The 26,601-nt window shown below is 39.7% G+C and overlaps 1 protein-coding gene across 2 annotated transcripts in view; it reads right to left on the minus strand.

The window, feature by feature from the left end:
* Positions 1-14,144: 14,144 nt before the first annotated feature.
* EPHB6 (EPH receptor B6) overlaps positions 14,145-26,601 on the minus strand; it is a 72,475-nt gene continuing 60,018 nt past the window's right edge. For both annotated transcript variants that reach the window (XM_033052838.1, XM_033052837.1), the window contains exons 7-17: positions 25,626-25,750; positions 24,429-24,591; positions 23,564-23,678; positions 20,788-20,843; positions 20,553-20,672; positions 19,905-20,152; positions 18,816-19,031; positions 17,618-17,767; positions 17,277-17,470; positions 15,889-16,044; positions 14,145-14,862 (exon numbers count right to left, since the gene is read on the minus strand). In XM_033052838.1, coding sequence (XP_032908729.1) covers positions 14,754-14,862; positions 15,889-16,044; positions 17,277-17,470; positions 17,618-17,767; positions 18,816-19,031; positions 19,905-20,152; positions 20,553-20,672; positions 20,788-20,843; positions 23,564-23,678; positions 24,429-24,591; positions 25,626-25,750 — 1,652 coding nt within the window. In that variant the 3' untranslated portion in view covers positions 14,145-14,753. The remainder of the gene's footprint in view (positions 14,863-15,888; positions 16,045-17,276; positions 17,471-17,617; positions 17,768-18,815; positions 19,032-19,904; positions 20,153-20,552; positions 20,673-20,787; positions 20,844-23,563; positions 23,679-24,428; positions 24,592-25,625; positions 25,751-26,601) is intronic.

A 26,601-nucleotide genomic window follows, 5' to 3' on the forward strand; every position in this document is an offset into this window, starting at 1 on the left:
TCAAATTGGTTAGAGTGGCTCTAAAGAGCACAGGGAACTAAAGAAAATAATTAGGCAAACCCAGAAGATTCAGGTAGAATTATAAGAGAACCTTCAGCACAAATACAGCTCTGTAAACCTGTGAAACAGTCCCCTCAAGCACAGAAGCCCAAACATAGTAATCTAAAAGATTTAGACTTCAGCAGTGGCAAAAAATGTGATTTTTTGACTACCCAAGGTAGATCACAATTAAATGACATTCCAGAGTTTCAAGAGAAATATTTTTTCTGAGAAAAAATATTACCTGAATCTTGACTTTTCCAAATTTTAAATTTCCTGCAACTTCATGTTCAGAGTTTTAATTATTCTGTAATCAGCTACCAGTTTTTTGCTTTGTTTTGTTTTGTTTTTTAACTTATAAATAATTCAGACTTAATCTGATTAATTCTTGACTCTCTCTAGGAGTAAAAATTGACAGGAAGACCTGATCCATTTTCCTGAGGAACCTGCAAAACTGAGGGACATCTACTTTGCTGCCATCTACATTTTGGCCTGTTCCTACAACTGAGGACATCATGGTCTGCATGGAAAAAGAGAAGCTGTAAAGATTTCAGAATGGCCCCCTTTACTATGAAGTGTTCAGAAACCATGCAGAAACACATGAAGGGAACTTACAGTACTTGGTAGGAGGGTTTCTTCCATCTTTTGGTGGGAAATTATTGGAGGATCAGGACCTACTTTCCATAATGGGTTTAGGGTAAATTATGGACTTTTATCATCTTTCAACGTTTCATTGAGACTAACATCCAAATACACATGCATGATACCTCTGTTTCCTTGAGCAGAAAGGCAGCAAAATAGAGGTCTTGGGCTGTGATTGCAGATGTTTATATTACCCACTGAACTATGAGGAACTATGACAACCATTTATCTTACCTATCTTTTTAATAAATCAGGTATTGCAGTGCTGGTAAAGATGAGTAGCTGACAGCACTACCTAGTGTTGTGCAGAGCCAGTGAACGCTGAACAGGTGCTGACTCTATATTCCAGTATACTCTGGTCTCTTCATCCTTTTAAGCTCTTTCTTTTTTTGTTTCTGTATCACATTTTGGAGATGCAGGTCAGAGAGACACAGGTCTTTTCCTTATTACGTTCTCCTGCCTTGTATATCCATGGTGTGACACCTGCTGGCAAGAACTGCTGTTACCCCAATCTTGCCCTTTCAGCAAGTGTGTCAGTAACTGCAGGCTTGACTTCTCAATTGCTTAAGCACAGCCCAGCTCATTAAAAGCAGACAGAAGGGTTTTCATTCCGTTCTTATAAAAAGCATACTGCTGCATGTTGTTAGTACATTTTCTTAGGGTATCACCTTATTTTACTTAGGTTAATAAAGAGATGAAGAAGCTTCTCTTTTTATTTTGATGGGGTTTTTTTTCATTTTGGCAGATTAGGCTGGCTGGGTCCTTACAAGCAGAACCCCTGTGGCTCTCAGTATCAGAGATAATTACAATGGGCCTGCAGCCAACCTTTATGTTACTTAAAAATTATTTATTTCTCTTAACAATGACATCTTTATTTTCAAACTTTCCAGAGGGGTCATTATGTATTTTATTGAACTGAAGCTCCCATGCTGGGATGGAGCAAGATGAAAGGTTTGAATCTTTAATTAGGATTCTTTTTTATCCAAATCTCCTGGTTAGAGAAGAACGATGAGAATCAAAGAGACAGCTTTGTGTTCTGACTGTGTATTTCCATCTGTCAGAAAGAAAGGATTTGATTACTGAATTTTGCACTATGGCAAGAATCAATGATCCAGTCTACCTGAGAATGGGAACAGAAATCCAGAAATAATGCCAGGGATAGGTGCAATTTCTGCATGGATCTCAGATGTCTTGCTGGAGAATGCTGAGGCCTGGCCGTGAAAGACTGGAAGGTAATTTGACACCTTGTGCAGAGTCTAGTCAAGTGCAGTAAATGTGCAATAACCCTGGAATGCTGAATTACCGCCTGAGTCAGAATTATATTTCCTTTGTGACATCTTCATGAGCTCCCTAGTCATGTAAAAGCTGAATTATAGATCTTTTGGTTATGCAAAATGTCTGATCTATAAAAGGTGGATCATTTATATGTATGTCTTGAGAGTTCTCAAAGTGTCCGCTACCTTGAGAACAAAAACCTCTAACCAAGTCTGGTTTGCCGATGCAGCAAAACTTATTTCCTGTAACAAATGTATTTATTTTAAGACTACAAATGGGCAATTTTTATTGTTCTAGGCTTTGGGAATCTCCCATGCTCCAGGCCTTGGAGGATAACAAGCTATTCAGAAACTTCTTGCTTGTAAAATCTGTTGTACTTGTGAAACAGGTAATGACCCTTCTTGTACTTGTCTACACTGCAATACTTTTTTAGAGGAAATCTGCTGGGGCCTGTGTGTTTGGACAATGGGTACCACACTGTGGTACCCTGTGGTACACTATTTTCTGCTGTAGCAGAAAATAAACTTGCCAGCGTGAAAGGGAGATGGCTGAAAGGTGGGGACTCAGCACTGGGATGGTTAATTTATTAAAATGCCTCTAGGAGCAGTGGGGGAGGCAGCCCTTCATGTGACCAACCACCTTGTAGGGCAGGGTGGGTGTTGCTCAGCTGTGAGGGACACAGCTCCAGAATTTGTCAATGAAACAATGGTATGTGAGATGTAAGCAGGTATAAATATATGAAAGGACAGTATCAGAACATCCAAATGATCAAAAATGGTCCAGTAATGGTCCAGAACCATGTTAAAGATCCCCAAAGGATCCCAAAGACTTAGAAAAAATTACCTGTTCAAAGATCTTCTATTTTATTTACCCATGACTCATTTTCTTGATACCTCTGGATACCTTGCCTTCACTCCAAGAGGTGAACTGTGTACCTGCGTGGTCTAAAACACCCATGTCCCTAAACTGTGTATTTATGATGACCTAAAAAAGCCCATAAATCATTTTTTCCCTTGGAATGTATCCCGTTCTCAGCTTTTTTCCTCCATTTCTTATTTCCTATTTGATTTGTCTGGATTGATAATTGAGAAAGATGACAGTGTGATCACCTCTGCAGATATATTCTCATGCTGACAGAAGCAGTGTGGATCCAGATGATGCTTTTCCTGTCTGAAACTCATTCTCACAGATGTTGCTACACAGACCTTCCAGAGAGAGCAATGTAAACAGACATGAGGAACAAAACACAATTCATGAGAGGAGAATGCATCTGAAGTTCTTGTAAGATCATGTAGCTCTCAGGAGCAGTAGTATTTATTTGTGGTTTTGCCTAAATTTCAGGGTGAACACTACATTTTACCCTGTGAATTTTTGGAAGGGTATGTTACTTTTTACAATGCATTCATAGCAGCTCTGCATTGTGCAACAATTGCATCCACCTATTTCATAAAAGTCTAAAAGAATGTAGGGAATAGTGATTTATGTGTGAAACCTAGTTATGGTCAATTTCCTTTTTACGAACAAAGCTCTTAATTTCTCTGTGCCTCAGCTTCTCCATCTGTAAAAATAATTAATTTCAGAGCCATGAACAAAGGCTTCTTCACAAAAATCTGGTGAAGCAACATTTTCAAGTGCTTGAGATACTCACACAGAAGAGATTAGAGAGTACAAAAATATGACTGGGAACCGAAGTGGAATAAACAATGTGCTAAAACACTTTAATGAGAAATGCTGACAGTGAATTTGCTCACTCTGAGTGGCAATTCATTTCACAGATCTAGTATCTGCCTTTGGGTCCAAACAAATTGAATCCCACACAGATGAGAATGTAGATCAGATATTATGGTCCTTCTCACAGGACAAACCCAGACTGCCTTCTACAAAGTCACACCTAACATGAAAGCAAGATGAGTCTTGAACTGACAATTTCTTGAGATTTGAAAGAAATCTTATGTTCATGTCCCTCATTTCATGGATATTCATCACTCATTGTCATGGAAATCTTTGGAAATCCTGTAGTTTCCTATTATCTCTCAGTTTTCCGCTAATAAAATATCTGTGGCTGTGCTGCGGATTTCTAGTTATTGAAGTGTTTCTGGCACATTTGATATGGTGTGAGAGACAATAAGGAAATTGTGTGTTGCAGGAGAGGCTGCTCTTCACAGTGCTGTGGTGAAAGAAACCATCAGTTTGGTGAAGGTGATAATGGAAAAGGGAGATGATGTCAAGAATCCTCCAGCCACTAAATAAATTTTCAGTCACAACTGTTACAATCTCATCTACTTGGGTATTCACCTGTGGATTAAACTGCTGTGTTTTCTTTATTTCTGACATAGGTGTCTCTGCAACTGTCCACCTTTTCTTCCTCTCTATCAACCTGTCTATTCAGTAGCATGTCGGTGTCTCTTCCATAAAACCTAACTTCAGAATTGCTAAGGAAGACAAATCTTGCCAGAGAATTTTTCTGCAGATGTCTGGTCTTAAAAAAGGAAGTTATTTTTTGTCCCTGTACCCTTATGGAACCATGATCCGTGGGGAAATGCCTGTCTGAGCCTGCAGGTAGCCTGATACAGTGAAAAGAAGCAGCAAACTTTAATCCTATAAGATAATGGTACTGACAAGAGCTGTTAATGACTTCACTGTAACCAATTACAACACTAATACAACTAATCTGAAACTTCATACCATGCTTTCCCTCTTACACTGTGCCCAAAACCATCAGCTCTTCATATGCAACTATGAAAATATTCTGCAACCTCAACTGTGAATAGAAATATGCAATATGAGTTCTGATGCCTGTGAAAAGTGATTCTAAACCAAAGTCAGCATAAAAAAATTTCTACAGAACCCAAAAGGGCGGATTGTGCAAATGCATTCACATTGTTAATAATGTTTTCTTTTCAAATGCAACTGTTGTTCTGTGGGTCTAGACATAGTATAAGGTAACACTTGACATCAGATATGGCTTCATGGTTTGCCCCTTCAATTAATACAGATGGCTTTGTGACAATGATATTATTAATTTAAAATTTAGATGCCTGAACATATGTATATATGAAATATTCATATAATCTCTTATCTACCCTTCTGAAATTGAAAAGCATTGATTCAGAGTGCATAGACTTGTGATTTTCTTTCCAAGGCTGTCTTTCCAATTTCTTTCTCATGTGGATGCATTTCCTTCTTCCATTCTCTCCTATAGTGTCATGTCATATCACAGCATGCCACATCATCTCTTCTCACCTAATCATATGCTTCAAAAAAGCATACAGCAATCACAGTCAGAAGATATTCAAAAAGGCTCAAAAATACAACAAAAAAGGGGTTGAAATTTGGTAAGAAAAAGTGTGGGCTGAGCATCAGGAAATACTTGTGATAGTATGGAACTGGGGATATAAAGTGTTAGGTACTTAGCAGACAAATCCCTGCTCACTTTAAATTAGAGTAGATAAAGATTTATTATTAATATGCTAACACTCAGTAGTCTCTCTCTCAACACAAAACATCTGTCTGTGATAAAAACACCCTCTTTTTGAAATGCTGGAATACCTCTGCTGCCAGGATTTGGCAAGGCAGAGATGGATGCGTAGTGCCTTGTTGCAAGAGAGAATAATCTTTTCATTATACTGTTAATCTGAATAACCCTTGAAGAGCAGAAAATCTCTGCAGGACAGGTGGAAAAGAATGCAAATCCAAAATACTTTTTTTCATTTTCATATTTCATTTCTGTTTTCATTTCTCCAGATTCTGTAACTTGCTTGTTGTATTGCTTCTTCCTATAATGTTAGGTTTTTCCCCTTAAGACACTACTAGGCTGAATAGTCATTTGATAAAAACTGGAATTACTCAATAAATGCCAGTATTTTATTCATGTTAGTCAATCAGCTGGCCACTGTATTTAGTAATTGTCAGTGCCACAAACTATAAGTGTAACTGTAAGGAAATAAGAAGAGAACTTTACTATTATTTTTATACTGACTGTTCATTTTTAAGCCAAATATCTGTGTAGTGTATATATGTATATACTTGTGGTATGTACAGAAATGTGTACTTTGTGCTTATACATGACTTTACTATGTGTATATTACATTTTTGCTTCCATTTCTTTCCTGGGAGCATCAAAATGTTCTGCTACTGAAACTAACATCGTAGATCTTTCCATTACATTGACTTTTCTATATTCTTTAAAACTGCTGCTCGTCCATGGTCTAAATTTCAATTGAGAAAGCATGAAAATTTTCAAGAGGGTCACTTATCTCTCCATGTAGGTACTTAATAAAAGCAACTTTTCAGAAAGTTAGACATTTTTAAAATCAAATCTGCTACAGATGGTGGTCTAATCTTACTCTTGATTACTTCACTGTAAACATAGTGACATTTCATTGAAGGCATTTTAAGTGAACTACTTTTATGAGGAAAAAAAATCTGTGCAAATAGAGCCATTATGAGGCTGATGAACTCCTTTACATCCTACTCACACTATAAAATAAGATTGAAGTGGGACGTAAGCCTTGCACTGTGCATGATGAACTTCTCTTACATGATGAATGCTAAGTAGGTGCATCCACTCAGGTTCTGTATTGCCCTGCTAATAGAGACCATGAGTAAGAGCTAAGATTATAAACAGGAGTTATGATTAATATAAACAATTCCTTTCCCCTTTGTTTGCCCTTTCTAGTGTTTGTAAATAATTCTTTTCTTTGTTATGCTTCCACTTGTATTTCATTATATGAATGGTTCTTTCTCTCAATCCTCCAATATCAAGGAGATATTTCTCTTTTAACTCCTGCACTAAAATGAAATGCTGAAAAAAAACCTCTGTTATAAATTATGCCTCTGGCTCAGTGGCTTTGCAAAAAAGAGTCTGGGGATACTGATGGATCACAAGTTGAACATAAGCCAGCAATAAGTCCTTGACACCAAGAAAGCTAATCCTGGGCTGCATTAGTCAGAACACTGCCAGCAGATTGAGAGAGGTGATTCTTCCCCTCTGCTCAGCTCTGGTGATGCGCCACCTGGAGTCTTGCATCCAGATCTGGGCTTCCAAGTTAAGAGAGACAGACAGCTGCCACACAGAGTCCAACAAAAGGCCACTAATACAATTTAGGGAGTGGAGTTTCTTTCTATGAGGTGAGGCAGGGAGACCTGGGACTGTCCAACATGTACAGAAGTCTGAAGGGAGTGTTTAAAGAAGACATATCTGGACATGCTATTTCAGTGGTGTCCAGTGACAGAGAAAAAAAGCAATCAGCATGAACAACTACAGCACAGCATATTCTGTCTGAACATCAGAAAATGTATTTTACTAGGAGGGTGATAAAGCACAGAAGCAGGTTGCCTAGAGATTTTGCAAACTCTAGATTTGCTGCATTTTCAGTCATTCTGAGGTTCTGAGTCCAAAGCAGTTTCTTACTTTAAAATTCTTAATGGATTTGCTTGTTTGTCTCTTATGTATTTGCTCAGTCTGTAAGTTCTTACCCCCTTCTCCTTCTCCTCTGAAGAACATAAATCTTTCATTTGCTCTGTCTTTACTCTCTGCTATGACTTGATTCTTGTCAAAATAATTTTCTCTCTCTTTCAGGCAACCTTCCCTAGATTCCTTTACTGTTTTTGCCATTCTGGAATGTTGTTGTGGGAATTTCAAATGAAGTGGTGGTGTGTAAATGGAGACATTTGTTGACACAAACTTCTCCCTCTGGATCATTTGAATGGTACTTCTCAACCTCATGGTGAAAAATATTCAGTCCTAGGTAGATTGGTAGACTACAAACTTGAAGAAAATGAGGTTTACATTAATGGATTTATCCTTCTTCTTTATCTATGCCACCATGTAAGTAGATGATTAAACAAAACAGAGGAGATCCAAGAATGGATCCTTCCTTGACCTGACTTGGTATACCAAAAAATGAAAAAGCAGAGGAGAGTGATGACTAGAACATCATGGATACAATTACTTCAGAACTTAAGAGTAGTTACATATTGTGGGATCTTGACTACGTGGATCAATTTGAATAGACGACTGGAAGTTAATAACTGCATGTTATTTGTTATATTTGTCATCAGCTTAAAAGGCTCAGCAATTCACATGGTACATTCCCATGTGAATGGGATCACAGATCCCAAGTGATGTATGAACAACCATTGAGTTGCTATGATGAAACACAACATCACAGCCCTGTACAATCCAACAGCACAGTCAGTTTTATAACAAATGACAGGATAATTTTAGAGCATGACCATCCAGATCCACTGAAAGACTTGAATACCTAAATGCCTGAGCCTGTTATTCATAGTCGCTCCAGCTAATCTATTTCAGTTTCAGAGAGGATGTAGTTTAAGAATTCTTGACTGAGTTATTTTAGATCCTAGGATACTGCCGCTATGCTTACCCACCAGATCACACAAATGTGACTTAGAGTTTATCTCATCTAGTTTTGTTCTGGCTGTACCTTGTAAGGGATCTATCTGATAAGTACTCTCTCAAAGCAGGCATGGAAAAAATTGATAGGATACAAACCAGCAGTCATGAACTAGAATTTGGCAGGTGATAAAGCCTATTTTTGAAAGGGCCTTTAGGGATTCAGACATTCTGGTTCACTTTCATTTTTAGACATTTTATATTTGTAAATTCCTGATTGTAATTAAAAAAATGCTATAGCAATATGGACCAGGATTTATAACTCCTCTGCCCTTGGAGTTTCACCAAATTGAAGCCCTTATTGTATTTAAGAAGGGCTTACAACCCAGGAACAGCTAGATGCCAGATTCTTCTGATGAGGTGCTGAACAAGCAAGGGAAAACTGTCTAGGGAGGAAGTGGCAGACACTGATATAATTTCCTTAATTCAGGAAGTTCTTGCAAATACTTACTTTGAGATTTAGATAGCAAAGGTCTCATAAATTGATCTTATGTAGTCCAGACTTATGGATCATTTTATGATCTGTTAGACTGAAAATACTGATTAAAAACTGCGTAGCATTGTAAAATGCCAATACAAAGATCTTTTTTTTGAAAACTCTCCTCTAAGGGTAGTGCTTGACTGCTGGGGGGGGGAACAAAGTGCACTTTCTATCTGCATGGAATGGGTTTCCTCAAAAAACATTTACGTCAGAAGGATCAGAGTGTCCTGATTGAGTCAAAGAATTCAATTGTGGAAGGCTTACTGTGATCTGTGGTTGAATAAGCAGCAAACAGTCACTGTGAGAGGCTGGTTTCCTGTCCATGTAGATTATTAGTGAGACTGGTTCTATTTCTTCTTCATATTCCCTTCTTAGAAAGGAAAGCAGAAAATGTGATGGAGAACCATAACAAGGATGGCAGGACCAAACAAGATGTGAGACAGGGAGACATGTAAATATTTCTGTTTTCTATAAAATGAACAAGTGAGTATGTGACCCAATGACGGTGGAAAATGCAGAAGTATCAGATTACAAACAGCTCTTGATCCAAATTGGGTAGTATACAAAATGTGCTAGGCAAACTGCAATAAAAAATTATCACAGTCACGGGAAAAAACAGTCCAAGGTATCTTGTAGATTCATTATTCCTGAATTAACCAAGATCAGATGCATTTCTAGCAAAAATTCTTCAATCTTAGAAACTTACGTTTGTAAGTTAACAGTGGGTCAAGAGGTGAAATGTGCTGTCCTGGAGGGCAAAGATCAATGTTCCCTCTTCTATCTTAGTAGAGATAGTAAGGCACATTATAATTACAGTCTTGTCTAACTGAGCGACATGAATAGATCTATTCTTAAATAGCTTATTTCAAATAGTGCCTTGTCATTCATATCTTTCCAACTAACTGACTTCTCTGAATAAATCTGAACTTCTTATTTCTAATCTCCTGTTCACTTGCAGAGTTAGTATGGTTCAAAGAAGGCAAGAATCTGATCTCAGAAACAGAATTGTTTATAAATGATCAATCTGTTTCAGCTGTCCTACAGGTAGTAGTAGGTTTGGCTAAAAGTCTCCAAAATGTGATGAGAGTTGTCTAGATGTAACTCAAATTTCAGTTGTAGCCATTAGCCTGTGCAGTTTCTAGTGTCACTGTAAACTGGAAAAAATCCAACCTTAGCAGAGCCTGAATTTAAGGAATTAGTTTTCAGAAGCAAACAGTTTTATCACTGTCAGCTAAGCACACTTGGTCTTGTATAAGAGACATAAATAACAAGCCAAACTATTAACCACTCATACTTGTGACTTGCTCTTGTAGTACTTGAGTAAAAGACCACGTTACTCTGTTTGTTCAAGGAACAGAGGTCATGGAAGAAACCAGAAGGAAATCTCAGTATGTTTTCATGAATCTGCATGTTTCAACAGAGAATATTTCAGGAAGAGAATGTTCTCATCACCCGGGAAAGGAAAATGAAATATCTCCAGGCCTTTTTGTGGTCAGTTCTGTACTTCAGCACACCAGGACACTTCAGTTCTGTATTTCAGCATACCAGGGAGAGCAATTCCTCTTTGAACGGTTCCCAGCTACAGATCTGCAAAGTCTAGAAGACACAGTGGCTTTTCATTAGCTCAGTAACACTAAAGGGGAACAGCTTCACAAAAAGAGCACAATGACCTTGAATGCCACAACAAAATGTAAATTCTGAGAGAGGTACCATTTTTTCCATATGGATTTGAAGAGTGAAGGATTAGATTAGCTTTTAGGTAGAGCAATGAGGTTTGCACTTCCATGCTATCTTTTCATGATATCCAAAGATTCAAATTTAAGTGTGATCAACAATCCTCAGGAAGCCTGGCACTCATGAATAGTAGCTAGTACACAACACACATGATCAGCTGATTGCATTGCTCCTCTAGCACTACCTGGTTTCAGGAGAATTTCCTACTTTTGTTTTGAACCCAAATCTACTGCCTAGCTGCATCCCTAGGTGTAGAAGACATGAACTTCACGCAGAAGACATGAATTCTTCATGAAGAATTGTGTAGACAACTGGTGAGAAAATGTGCCAAAAGCAGGATGGATTCAAGCTGGTTACCTGCACTTGGAATAGCCCTCAGGTAGACTTGTTGTCGGGAATCATGACCAAGGAAGATCAGTGATAGGGACAGTTCTACCTTTGTTTAGTAAAACCAAGTTCCTTGGTGTTCATCATTTCCTACCACACCCACAGGTTTTATTCAGCTTCATAACACATGAATTGTCTGAGACTAGCTACAGCAGCTTCTTTCTTTCTAGATAGCCCTAGGTGCTGAATATATTTGTGCAGAACAGACAGACTCTTTCAGCATTTCTCTCAACTGAGCAGCCTGTGCTCCCTCAATTAGCCCTAATACAGTGTTGTCGAAGCATGCACTAAGATTACATCCTTCAAATTTAAAACAAACAAACAAACAAGAAACCAGGGACTTCAGCCATTACACCCATACATACATTGAATCTAAAGGGGTGCAAAGCACAGAAAGCATTGTGTAAGTCATACCGACATTGAGCCTTTCCTTAAAATTGTTTCAGGCATGGAAGAAAAAAATCTTAGCTTATGTGCTTGTCTTTGAACACTCTGGTGAGCAAGGCCTCTTTCTGGCAGAAACATGCCATGGCTTAGTGAGGCAGGAGTGCACAGGCATGGAGCTCCTGGGTGAGAATTTCACTTGGCTGCCAAAGCAGCATAGGTGGGAACTTGCTTGCCCAACGTGCTCTCTGGCAGCATGGAGCATTAACTGACAGCTTGGTGCAGATCCAATTATCTGTCTGGGAGGCTGTCCAGCAACAGACACCAAATAGACAAGTTCAAGGAACCTCATCAGGAATAATTGCAAAACAGCTTGCCTTAAGGTGAAGTTTCTTCCTGTTTACAGACAGTGAAAAGTTGGTGTTCAAGCACAAAATATATTAATCTTTGAAATGCATTCTTTCTAGCTATAGGTATGATTCTTTTGAGCTTTCATACAAATGCCTAACACCCTTAAGAAGGTCCATCCACTAATCCTTGTGCATTTAGTTTATTCATTACTCTTGTACACTGCCTGTTACAGAAATCACATGGAGTAAAGGTGGGCATTAACTCGTTAGTCTCCCATTGCTTCTGTGGCAAAGAACACAGCTCTGTAAGACTTTTTCAGCATTGTTTCTCACTCTTCTGGTGAACGGCATATACCAGGTGCCTAGGTGAGCCCACTCCTTTCCCTCCTCATTTTCATGCCTACCTGTTGGGGGTGCTCATATACTGCAGGACATCTCAGATGACTGGAAACAGAATGTATAATTTCTTGTTTCAGATGATTGAGAAATGTAAGATCAGGGTATTTCTAATGCTTTTGTTATGACTGCTCTTCCTCCATGCTACAACAGTTAAGGAATGACATGATGGCAAACGACACAAGTTGCATTGCTTGAGAACCTTTGCATCCCAAACTGTACAAGAGAATAAGCACCTGAAATTTGGGAACACACTGGGAATAAAGAGAATAGAGACACTTAAAGAAAAAAGTTATCCATTTGCACTTAAATGTGATGCCAAGCCTGTTCCTTGTAGAGTTCTAAGTCTCATTTTTGACACAATAGTATTAAGGCAAACTCCATTTAATTAATTGTATGAAGAGAGAGAGAAATTTTTCTTTTTGCATGTAAGTTTCTACTAGGCTGAAAACAGTCCACAGAATTCGATCTAGATTGTTAATCTCTACAGTAATCCTGACCACTCAAAGTATGGAAAAGAAAGGCTGCCTTGTGTCCCCAAATGGCACACAGAACTTCTAGATTACACTCATATATGAAGATGCATACATGCACTGTTGTCCTCTGGTGAATATATATGGAAGGTGTTAGAGACCACAGATTCCCCTCAACATCTTGTGCTCAATATGCTTTCTGAATAGGACAACACTTGTTCTGTCTCAGATGCCGTGGGTGGAGCTGACAGTCAGTCAGCATACATGTGACTGGATGTGTGAGTAGTACAAGCTTCCAGAAATCCCTTAAAAAGCACAGACTGAGATTTTCTAGGTTGGACTCTAGTCAGATGTGATTTGGGGTTTTTTTAATCTTCACACTCTCTTTGTACTGTCATGAATGCTTTATTCCTGTTTCCTTTTATTATTTTTATATTGACTTTTTAATACTTTGAAATATGCATTGCTGCTCCCCCTTCAGCTAAAAAAAAAAATTAAAAATAACATAACTCTAATGCTGTAACAAAGAGTCTGAACTGCATTGGCTATTCCAGTGCAACTATTCTAAAGCACCTCCCATCATATTATAGGACTATTCATTCTTAAATGTGGCTTCTTGGTCTTTGTTAGATTGACTGGGGGAATCTTTAAACACATAAAACAGTAGTATGTGAAGAAGTTGTGATGTTCCAACCTTGATAGCTGGAGAAATATACGAGGTTCATGTCTAGTTCACATTGAGCAAACAGATCAGAACAGTTGGGGTTATTTCCTCTCTAGACACACAGGGGTAGTCATAACTGGGGTCTTGTTTACCAAGGCCATTTCCATTTCCTTTCCTACATGCTGATGAGGTAGACAAGTGTATAGTTTATGAGTTGTCTTCTCAAGCTCAGCTTCGTAGTGATAGATACAGAGAGGCAGTCCCAAAGCCCTGCTCCTTCTTGAAGCAGATTTTCCCACAGACAGGTACTAGACTGTCTGAAGGGATACATAAGCTCTGCCATTCTGGTCATTCTCATGTGCCTGTACCAAACAACACTGTTGATCCCAAGAACACTGTTATCCCTTTTGTAAGGATTGAAGTGACTTTTGGGACTGGTACCATTCCCTGATCACTCTTGACAAAAACTTGGGAAAGAGTTTCACCTCACTCATATCAACTGTCTGTTTAAAGTTCTGCATTTTCTTCAAAAATAGTATCCAAACAACTGTGCCTAATGGCTAGAGCGAAAAAAAGAGGAAGTATTTTTCAGCAGCAAAAGGTTTCAGATTTTTTTCATTCTACTTTTCATTGTAAGGCGTTCAGAAGAAAACAAAACCCAAGATCTGGGTACTCAGGATTTAGGAGTATCACAGGTTATGCCTTTCCTCACAAGAATGGGCTTGTGAGAACCAGAACATATTTGTTTTTCCCTTCACTTGCAGATCTTGCAAGATGGATTCTAGGAATTGTTATTTATTTATTCTGTTGCAGTCTCACAAATGGGGATGGACTGTTTCTTACATCAGCACAAAGATTAGCAATTCCCACCATGGAGCAGACCCAAGAACTGCACACAAAATAGCATTGAATTTAGAACCCTTTACTCTGAACCTGTTTACCAGGTGACATCTGTTTTTGCTTACCACATACTGCGCACTAACTGGAACTTCAGTTCTGAACTGAGTTGGCACACCAAGTGATAGCTTGATGCTCATCTCCATCTGAGGAATAATTTCTCACACCATGATGGCATTCTTCTGAAAAAAATAAGCTTATTTTTTGTTGCCTTTATTATGTTTTTGCAGCTTTGCTGGGCTCTCAGCCATAAATAAAGCTTCATAAAATTGTCAGATACCTTTTGTTGGCAAACAATAGGCAACAGGTGGTTGTGATCTGTCCAAGGCATTATTCCATCTCTGCCCCTTGTTATTATAACCTTCCCTCCCCAAACCCATTCCCAATGTATTACATCAGCCACAATTAATTGTCACCAGTCATTTAGTTCTGCTTTCAAATCACAGCAAGGCTTTGTTTTTGTTCATGGAACAGGACATGTAATGTGCACTCTCTGGGTGCATTAAGTCTTCAAGTAGCATACCGACATCTCTTTCTTACATTGAAAATCCCTCTGAATTCCCCCAGAACCTTTCCAGAGTTTGAGACTAGTGGAATGAGGATGATGTAAACATCACACTTCAACTGGTTCAAGTTGATTCAAATGGACTCGCATGAGCTGGATGCTGTTTAGAATCTTCTTCTGGTGACCAACCAGGGTGATTCCAATACGCTGGATATCTCTGCAAAAGAACAGAGGAAACAGAAGTTGTTAAAATGAGCTGCTTGCTCTGAAAAATCTCGGTCCATTTTGCTGTAGATGCAAATTAGCCCGTATGGATACGTGTGTGTGCGCTGATCTGTGTCTGAGAAACAGCTGACAAGGCTTCTGCTTTTGTTTGACAAATGTGTGTGGGTGCAGGGGGTGTTGGCAGAACTTGGAAGGTACAAAAAGAAGCGGTGGAATTGGGCCACGAAAAGGATCAGAGGGCTGATCTCCTATAGAAAAAGAGAGTTGGAGTTGTTCATCCAGAAGAGAAGGCTCCAGAAATATTTTTCTCAATATATAAAGGCAGCTTACAAGAAAGATGGAGAATGACTTTTTACCAGGCCCTGTAGTGACAGGACAAGGGGGAGTGGTTTTAAACAGAAATAGGGTAGGTTTAGACTGGAGATAAGGAAGGTTGGTGGGACAAAGAAACAGGTTGCCAGGAGATGTTGTGGATGTCCCATTCCTGTAAGCATTCAAGGTCAGGTTGGACAGCGATGTGAGCTACCTCATCTAGTGAAAGGTGTCACTGCTTATGGCAGGCGTGTTGGACTAGAAGACCTTTAAAGGTCCCTTCCAACCCAAACCATTCTATGATTCTGAGAATGTTTGTTTTCCTGGATCCTGTCCTTTATATAACACTTAAACCCAGTGTATGGTATGCCTGGTTCTACACATCTGCTTAAAAGTGGTTGTTTTTATCTGTGCTAGCTGTTATGAACATTCTGATGCAACAGGCTCTCTGCAACACTGGCAACACATTTTTTGGTACACACTGGATCAGAACTAGTGCTTATAGATACAGATTACAAGTGTATTACAGCATGGATGGTGTCCAGAGGCCCTAGTAAGATGCAAGGAAGAGCAGCTACTTTGCTTTGGCATCCCTTTCCTTTTTCATGTGTATGTATTTTCCATATAGCCAATTTCTCAGACTATTTTCATGTTCTGCATGGAAAACTCAGTGTCTGATATCTGTTGCTGTCTGCCTGCTACTTACTCGAGAGTCATGCGTGATATGACATCGAATGTAGCCAGACCAGCCTGGTCAAAATTCTCCTTGTAGCGGCCCATCTTGATAGCATCCAACCACTCATGGGCATTGCTGAGGGAAGGGAAATCTGGAGGACAGTTGCTCAGGAGAGGCTGAGATGGTCTGCAAAAGAGGCAGTTTCTAAAACCCAAGTTATCAGCACCAGCTGAGCACACTAGTAAGGTAAGAATTATGAGAGGGAGAGAATGCAGCCTCTGAAGAGGACAGAATGAAGAACAATGACATTTTTTCTTCATGCCCTGACTCCTAAAGTCCCACCTTGATGTGCTGTTTCTAGGCTTGCAGTGTCCCTTCTTCTGCCTGAAAACAATCAACCAGCCCAAAAAATTGAGTCTCCCTTTCCATTGCCCATACTCTCTCAGGCACTGCTCTTCTTGTTGCCCAAGATCCTTCCACACTTCCTTAGTCTAGAGATATTAGCTGGGCAAAGAGCTGCAGTGAGGTTTCTGAAAGAGACATGAGACCTTATATACCTTTTTACTTTGTGACTAGGTCTCTCTCTCTTTCGGTCAGATAGTGACTGATGAGACAAGTGCGTTGTTTGAGCTCCAACACCCACCAGATAAAAGAATTGCAATAAAAGGCCAAAGAGATGACTGTTTACATATGGCAATTGCTCTTTTCCTCATAATCTGAGTCTGTCCCAAAGCTGTAACACTCTTTGTGTGCTGCTTTTAGTAAACTGGGCATCACTAGATACTTTTTTCCTCCCCCAGTTGTGGACTACATTCCACTGAGAAGAGATTTATAACCACAGAGAAAAACCCTCCAGGCCAGCAGGATGTAATTTCGTCATCAGCCCAGCAGCCAACTAACCTTGGCACTGTTTATCCCTCCAGAGACTTCTTCTTTGCTGACTTCCTGACTCTTGTTCCATCAGACTGCAAAATGCAGTTGGGAAAATATGCGATGTAAGTGGCAGTTCTAATTATTTGTATGTAGAGACTTCCTTCCCTCCATAAGATAAGGTCTTCTTTTTCCTCATCATCTCTTGTGGTCACACAACATGGTGTGATCACAGAACATCTCATGCTGCTGCACCCAGAAGCTGCACCTCCCTTCATTCTCTCTGACTCCTCAATCATTCATCCTCAGTGCAACTCATTCAAGATTTATCTCCTATCCCATTTGGCACTTAGAGCTCCCCATTAACTCAATCAGGATACACAGTTCTCCCAACTTGCTTCCTCTCTTTTTTTCCACTTCCTGTTTGTTCCCAGTCTCAAATGACAGGGTTAGAAAAAAGCCTATATAGCCTGATTTATTACTTTCTTTTCCTCATGATGCCTTCTGAGAGACAAATCCTATTATTTTGCATTAAATCCCCATCTCACCTGCTGGTCCCAGTGCCAATGGCTTTGAGGGCTGATGGCTTGCGAATCATTTTATCCAGGGCACTGACTATTTGCTCAAATTTGGGTCTCTGGACTCTCTCCTTCTGCCAGCAGTCAAGCATGAGCAGGTGCAAAACAGTAGGGCAGTCTGGGGGTGGTGGCAGGCGATAGTCCTGGTCAATGGCATTAATTACCTGCAGGAAAAGAAGAACAAAGCTTTATGACAACTGGGAAAATAAAACACAAAAGAGCTTCAGTCACTCAGTGTGTGTGGCTTTGTTCTGCTTGAATTGATACAGGACAGAGAGGTAGATGTACATCCTCACACTTCTAAAACTTACATCCTGATTGGACATGTCCCAGTAAGGCCTCTCACCGTAGGACATCACCTCCCACATGACAATGCCATAGCTCCAGACATCACTGGAGGAGGTGAACTTGCGGTACTGGATGGCTTCAGGAGCAGTCCAGCGGATGGGGATTTTGCAGCCCTAGGAAGCAGACAGAAAGAAACCAGAATGTAGTGAGATAAGGACTGCTTGTGAAAACAACATCACTGAAACAACCAGATGTTAGCAACACAACACAACCTGGAGCACAGGGTTACGGTCCCATTGATTCTGTCTTGAAAACATTGCTGTTCAAATTCATACTATGTTCAAGGTTTCCACCTTGTTTTACTGGCAAGTATTAATGAAAAGAGAGAATCATGCCTCCTTGCTGCTGCAAATCCCATGATTTTATACTTTCACAGCTTTACTTTACAGCATTTGAAAATGACACACAGCAAAATTCTCATAATAATTTGAAAATCTAGAGTCATATAAATAATGCCAAATTGCAGCAGTAGGGACAGATACACTGAGTAGCTAGCATTAACTCCTGTCTCTTTCCATCTTGACCTCTCTAACTGTAGGTATGATCTGTAAGATGAAATATCATTCAGGTGCTGGTTCTTCAAAATGCACGGATCTAAAAATTGTTCCACTTTTCAGTGACTGAATTCTTCATCCCCTTCTGTTTCAATCCCCCTGTTATACTCCCACCCCTTTTGTAGTGTGTGTGACAGATGTCACAACTTCATAGGCAATAAGCTCATTTGATGGTTGGTTCTAAGCCCATAAATACACTTAGGCCATTTATCTTTTCTGTAGGAAAAAACCCAACTCTTTTTTCAGAGTGATAGTACAGGATTGTAATCTCTCTTTCAGTCCTTCATCCTTCCTATAAAAAGCTAATGAAAAGGGGGAAGATAATAGCTGCACCAGGCTGTGAGGTTTGACCTGTTCACCATCATGCCACAAAGAACAGCACTGAGACTTCATATGGCAGAGAGAATCAAGACACTCAGCTATTTCTTAATTTTACTGCTTTGGAACAAATAGGTCACAAGATAGAAGGCTCTACTCGACTCTACATAGAGAAGGCCTCTCTATGGTCTCAAGATGGACTAAAGAGGGTACACCAAATCAAGAAGGAACACAGGAAAAAGTTTTATCTGTCAACACCACAGTAACTCTCACCACAGCAGTGACTCACCAGACCCCCAGTATAGGTGGGATTGGAAGCATCATCCTCCAGGAAGCGGGACAACCCAAAGTCTGACACCTTGCACACCAGGTTACTGTTGACCAGGATGTTTCGTGCTGCCAGGTCACGATGCACATAGTTCATGTCTGACAGGTAACGCATGCCGGCTGCAATCCCCCGCAGCATTCCCACCAGCTGCAGCACACTGAACTGCCCTTCCTTCTGCTGCAAGGGAGGAGGCAAACACAGGCTCTCATGGCCACAGAACATGAAGCCAATAGGGGAGACTAACAAAAAGCAAGATAACAAGGTGGATTAATGAAGTTAGAGAACACACACCTTAATTTCAGCCAAAATCTGAAGGTTCAAGGACAACAAACAACAAAGGAGGGTGGGCTTAAAGCAATGAACCTCAAAGAAAATCAGACATTGGTGAACTTTTCCTCCTCTCGTGGCCACATTCCCTTTTAGCATCCTACACCTAACCTCACTAACTACTAAGATGGCTAAATGAAGGTGAGTAGACAAATCTGCTTTTACAAAGATCTTTACAATGGCATCTATGCAGCTGTACTCAATGGTTCAATGTGCTCTTCAAATTGTACCTGTCAAAGCATTTGTGGCTGAATGAGCACATGAATCAGTAAGAAAGGAGAAGTGAAGAAGCTGTACTACATGGATTGTCCATATTTGTCTTTCACTACCAGAAAACTTGAAATCCAAAAATAACTGCAAGTTTCATTACTTCATTACAATGTTGAAAATTGAAAATGTTCTGTGAAATAAAGGCTGAAAAACATTATTAGAACATGCACATAAGCAACTGAAAGGGTGCGTACAAAGATTTGGTACTGTTTACATGAACTACTGGAGTCGAAGAAGTCTAAAATACTTCAATTTTATATGGTTGTTGAGCCCTTGTAGTATTTTCACCATGTTGGTCCGAAACCACTTACTGTGGCTATTTGCTATCATTTCCATTGCACAGGAAGACTTAGGGAGACAGGAGTCAAGAGGAAGAACAGGCAAAATTATAAAGTCTGAGACTGGCACACAGTGAGATGAAGAGGTTAATGGCTGTGGGAGACTCTGTGGTACCCTGAGGAAGGAATCCAGCGATCCATTCTCCATGAATTCCGTGACAATCATGACTGGTCGGCTCTTGGTGACCACTCCCTCCAGGTGGATGACATTGGGATGCTCGAATTGCCCCATGATGCTGGCCTCACTCAGGAATTCCCGCCGCTGTTCGTCTGTGTAACCTGACTTCAAGGTCTTAATAGCTACCATGTATTCACGCTTTCCTGGGTGTTTCAGGCGTCCAAAGCACACCTCTCCAAACTCTCCTGTCAGGGAGGGAAGAAACACCTCAAGTAAGGAAACATAGCAATGGATTTTAGTCAGATGCACTAAAGCATTCTACTGTGGATGACTTCGGGAGATGCTTAGAAATAAGGTTAAGGTGCCGCTTAGATTAAGGCAAAGTTTTTGGTGAAGGTTGGAGACTACGACATCTTCAGGGTTCAAATGTGGAGTTCTGAGTCTTCAAAGGGTGTTTTAAACTTAGTTTAGAGCCAGCATCTAAGGGTTAGTAGGTTAAAATGAATTTTGGAAAAAAAATGAAGGTTTAGATATCCTGGAACGCTTGATGTACCATGGATCCATGGTTCCATCTCAGGCCAGTAGTGTGCCAGGTCTCAAGGTGAACAAGAAAGCACTCTAAAAATCTCCAGATTCTCAGACTACCTGATCCAATGACTTCCTCAATCTTGATGAGGGACACATCAATCTCCTTGGCAAATTCCCGAATGGCTTCATTGGGATCTTCATAGGTTGAAGGATCAATGTAATACTTCACTCCGAGTCCTGCAGTGGGGGAAATAGCCCAAAACATCACCAGGCTCAAACCCTGAGACACACAGATGTTAATGAGTGCTGAAAAGAGACAGGCCCTTGCCATCTGTTGCTCAAACACACTTACCTCGTGCACCGATATACTGCTGCAGGCGGTCTGTGTATGGAGTCTCTCGCCTTTTACTGCAGGATACAAAGGAAAGGAAAGTCAAAACATACACAAGAGTCTCTCATCAGATGCTGGGGTAGACTTCTCAGTGTAAGGCTCAGAGAATCCTTCAGATTAGGGGTAGAAAATGGATGTTAAGATCCTGCCCATCTCCTGGTAACCAGTGCAAGCTTGTTTTCTATGTGGTGGTTTTTATACCAATTTTGGCATTCCCACTTTAGAAATGACAAATGATAGGGCTTCCAAGACTATCCTGAGAAAGAATATTACAGTTTAACATTACTGCCTTGGAAGTTTTCTTGCTATTCAGGCTAAATTTGCATTTTAATTTAATTTAATTACAACAAATTATTCTTTTCAATTATAATGCCTTCTTCTGTGATGCCTTTTAAGTTCTTCAAAAACATTCTATGAGACATTTACTCTAATGCTTAATATGTATAGATCTCCCCCAATTATTTTTTCTCCTGGCTTTCTTTAACAGCATTTACTTTGGCCATTCTGTTTGTATGTATGGTACCCAAACCAAACCACACAGGCCCAAACAGATGGAAATCTGTTCCTTGATGTGATTTTTGCATGCGCAGATCAAAACAAACATGATCTTTATTATTGTAAGGTTTATTGCATATATGCATCTAATTTCCAGTAAGCATAGGTCCTTCTCAGCATAGATATTTCTCAGATTTCATTCTCCTTCTGAATGTGTATGATTCAATCACTTATTTCCCACACAATCTAATTATTTTAGATGTTTCATTCCTTTCTTTGTTTGCACTAAATCTATTTGCAATTTTCAAGCTACTTCCTTTGTTCCAAGCAATATTCTTTTTCTTTTTTAATGTACATTCCATGCTAGTTTCCAATTATCCTATTAATTAGACCAGATTGTACATCAAACCCTACAGTATCCTGCAGTATCCCTGCTGTCTGCATGGATTTGTGTCAACTCATGTTTTGCTGTTTCAGCATGAGATCTTTTAGCTGCTGATTCAATTAGCATTTGAAGGCAAAGTATCATGAAACATTATGTTATTTTTCTTTATGAACATAAGTAATTCTGACATTCTAACAGCTAACTATATTATTCTTACTTGTCAGTCATATCTCTTTAAATTCTGCTTTCAAAAACCACAATTTTACCTTCAAAATTTTTTCTCTTGCACAAAGAAATTGGCTTTGATGGGGGCCTACATCTAAGAGCTCTAACTGTTGTTGAACCTGGAATCCAGGTCTACAATAATGTTTTTTATATGTCATCTAACAAGTGAATTGTTTTCCATATAAAAACAAACAATTAGTTAAATTAGGTGTTTCAAAGCACATATTGCCTGAAAAATGTGTACCAACAATTTATAAAAACAAGTTAAAGTCGTAGCATTTGACTCTACATACGTGCAACCTTTTAAAGAACTACTCATTTCATGTGGTGTTCCTCATTTTCTGCATCTTCAAACTTGCTTTTCTTATCAAGGACAGATTTAAAATAGAAATTTGTAATCTTCACTTTTTCTGAAAATCTGTCTATTAACTGTACATAATTCTTTAAGTATAAATGAATATATTTTTAATGGTATTTCCTCATATGTATATTTACAGATGCCATTAATGTCTTTCCCCAACACAATTTTGATAATATTAACTTATTCTGGGTTTGGTTTATTTTTTTTAGAAAAATATATGCTTTATTGAGTTGTGCACATAATATCACATTTCCAGCTGTAACAAGAAATTGTATTTTTAACAGTTCAAAGCAACAAAAGGAGGCAACATTTCAAATTTAACAATATTTGATAATTCTTTTGTTTCCAAAAAGAAAAATGTTAAAAAGAATATACACAAGAGGAGAAAACAAATGTAGAAAAGGGAAGACAGCAAAAAGAAATCATTAAAACTAGATCTCACTTTCTAAAGTTAAGTAGTTTGTACATTTTTTTAGGTCAGCAGAAAAAGCTAAAAAATCCCTATTGTGCAAAGGCACAGTAGAGCAAAGATACAGAAATCCATTACTGACAACCTATGGGACTAAGTTCAAACCTCAGAGTAAATTCAAGGAGTGAGTAATGACTGTTTCTTTTCTTCAAATAACAAAAACTCCATAGTTTACTTTTGTGCCTTTTGTCTTTTTTTTTTTTTTTTTTTTTTTTTTTTTGTTTTTGCTGTAACAGATTATCTCTACAATCATTTATATGCCCTTTATTCTTTCCAAAATGGAAAGTGGTATTTGCTTTCTTTACCCTGTATTTTATGGGCTAGCATTCCCTGGAACCATTGGGGTTGTATAGATTTTATTCTTCAGCAAATGAGCCCTTGTCTCTTGGTCTGTGGTGAAAAGGTATTTATCACCTTCTTAATAACTGAATATGCATACTTATTCCACCAGTCCTTCTCCACCACATTGCTTCATTCTCCACTTGCTTGCCTAAAATGCAATTTACAGTTCCTCATTCACATCGATGCATTTAAATACCTTTTGAGTACCAGCTTTGAAATGCTATCCTTGTGTTCATATTGCTAACTAGCCAAATATCAGCTAAGTACATGAGTGGTTTACCAAAGGAGAGCCTCCTCAGATAGGAGTAATGGGGCAGGATCTTTCCTTAATTAGAGAATGGCATCTCAAGAACATCTGGATAAATGCAGGTCAGGCTGTTTCCCTTGGGACGGGGGTAATGTTGCAGGGATAAGGAAGTTCCACTGTCTGAAGTGCATATGAGCAGGTCAAGGAATTCACCTCTTGAAGATGATGGCAAGGATGGCAATGGCAGCAATTACCAAGAAGGCCAGACCCCCAAGTGCTGAGCCCACAATCAGCGGCAGCCGGTCCTGCACCATCTCCGAGCGTTCCCCTGGCAAGAAAGACACACACACATGCACACGGATGCAGAGGACCGGAACTGTGCAGAGTTTCCCTTCTGCTCACCTAGGTATCACCCGTAATTCCATTCCTACCAGCCCCTTGCTCTTCAGTCACTGTGCTTCTCCAGTGCCTTCTTTTTTTGCATTGAAAAGCCAGTGCTCCCTCTGAATCCACTTTCTCTTGCCCCGCTCCACTGACAGCTGCCAAGCCACTTAAGGACAAGTTAGCTCTATACCTGGGCTGTAAACCCACTGTTCCCTATTAATGCAGCTTGCCGGTAACACAGAATGGGGATCCTGATGGAAGCCAAGCTTCAGCACATATGCCTGTGTCCCATCTTTGTGCCCTGTGTCCCACCTGTCTTTTACACATTCATAGAGGTTTCAGCTGTAAGATGTCTCATGAGAGCTGGGGCCCAAACTACATCAGTGTATGGTGCTATGTACTGCCACATCCCCCTAAAGAGATTTTTACTGGCACACTCACACCTGCTAGTCAGAGGCACAGGCGCAACAAGGAGCAGGGCCGGGGAGTACAGAAGTAGCATAAACAATGCCCTCTAACAGCATGAAGCTTCTCTGAGTGAACAAATCTGCACATGGAAGTTATTATAAACAGAAATGCAAGTTGAGTAGGAGTGTCTGGTAGCAGTCCTCCAGAGGATAAACCAATGCACTCAGGGACACAGGCAAGTGGAAGGTGATCATGTGCAGACCTCGACACATATGCCAGCACTTACCTCCTGTTAAAGTCTGGAAATACATCTTCCCACTGTAAGGACCGTAGCCGACTGCTGTCCTAGCACGCACTTGGAAGGCATAGATCTTGCCTGGGCTCAAACTTGGTATTGTGGCCATGTTGGTCTCACTAGTTAAGGTCAATGAATTATCCTCATCTTCTGCCTGTGAATGTCAATGACCAAAAAGGAATGTGAAACTTCTGCCTACACTGCTCACTCTCCTCATCAAGGCATGACAGTTTCCATGTCAATCCAATATTCTTTGAACCTTTACAGAGCCTCCCAACAACAGCTGCTATTCCAGACCTTACTTCCTAGCACTCTACTCATTCCTCACTGCTGTTTTTCATTCCCCCAGGCCTGGGCTTCCCACAAAGTTCTGCTAAAGACTCTTAATTTTAACAAAAAAGAAAGACGAAACTTTGTCCTGTGGTTCGCTTTCTATAAACTCCAAACTCATGTACTCTCCTAGGAGGACTCAGAGCAAGAACACATGCAAAGCTGTATCCAGGAAGCTGCTACACAAGTTATCACAAATAGCAGTTCTTTTTATCACTAAAAAATAGTAGCCCTGCAAAATCCTGCAAAAGGATTTTTCTTATGTGAAAGACCAGTAATATGAAATGGAAGTTTGTCTGAATAGCCCTACACATCTCTTCCCGTCAAGTCAGATGGATTAGCAGTCACAAGACATGAATATCACAAGATGTGAATGGAGGAAAAATTTGCATTTGCCACCCTGTATTTCCAGCACACAAAGGCATATTTGCCATTTAGCAAATGAAAGAGTGCATTCTTCCTCATAAAATTTCTTTGAGATGTCTGTCCAGGCATAAATGGGGACACAAGACTTCTCCTCATAAACAAATGACAGACTTGCAGTGAATCCAGTTTCAGTAAACATATTTAGAGACTTTAGCTCCTTTCACTGTTACCTCTATCAGCTGATACTAAACTTATTGTTAGTCACAGATTTTAAGCTTAACCAAGTGCCTTCTCTTTTCTTAAAATCCCCCTTGTTCTTAGATGTTTCCAAGTTGGGAAATGCAGACGGACTGACATCAGATGACATCACAAACTTCTGGTATTGCTAAAGTTTCCTCCTTCCTCATAAATGAAGCATTTTTTTCCCTTTTCCATCCTGATGCAGGGGTGCACCTCCCAGACAGAAAGTGCTCAGTATCACTTTCTGCTCACCTTGTCAAAGTAGCGTAGCTGGTAATCCAGGATGATCCCATTGGGCTGGTCCGGCTGAGGCCACGACAGTGTGATGCTATTGGTAGTACGACTCACCTGATGCATCATAGGTACAGAAGAGGGGACTGGAATAAAAGACAAAAATGAGAAATTGCAAAGGGATAAGCATAAAAATGAATTATAATTGAATATTCCTTAAGATGAGTTAATAAGTCAGGCCAGCTCTTCCTTTAATTTTCCTTAATTTGCATTACGAAATACTTTTTAAAACAACCAGAAAAAATCCAGGCACAAGACTGCTCCACTGGGAGACACAGTCATTGAGAACTCAGTCTGAAAAAAAATGAAAAAACCCACATCCAACTGATTATGCGCAGGAGTCAAGAAATTATCTATATTATAGCTGGAATATAATTCTGATCTTCAAATGTGCAATTTTTACATGCAAGATGAGAAGGTGCTGCATGACATTGCCTTGTTTTAAGATCATGTTTGGACAAAGAATACTGATAGTGGTGAGAACAAAGGCAGAGCACGTTACTTCTCTTCTGCTTCTCCCCCAAACTGCAATTCTTTTCCTCGGGTTGAAAAATCAAGTATGGGCAACCAGAGTAATGGAGGCCTTGCATATGAAGCACTCTGGAGAACGGAAACACACTTCTACCAAAATCATTCATGAGCCCACGTGCACACGCGCACACACACACACACACACACACACACACACACACACACACACACACACACTCTGGGTTTGTGCAAAAGCTAAGAGTGTATGAGTTTCATTTTGGGAAGAAACTTCCAAGCAAAAATTTCAAGACAATTTTAAGAGGATCTTTCAGCCTGCTGGTTGTCTTTCTACAAACCTCTTCTCAAGTTTTGCTTTCTCTCTGCAAAGAAAATGTCATGTTGCCAAGAAACCTACAGGTAAGCAGCTAGGGTATCCTCATTTTCCTAATGGATGCAACATATTCAG

This window comes from Catharus ustulatus, chromosome 2 (assembly GCF_009819885.2).
Source record: "Catharus ustulatus isolate bCatUst1 chromosome 2, bCatUst1.pri.v2, whole genome shotgun sequence".
In the NCBI taxonomy this organism is placed as follows: domain Eukaryota; kingdom Metazoa; phylum Chordata; class Aves; order Passeriformes; family Turdidae; genus Catharus; species Catharus ustulatus.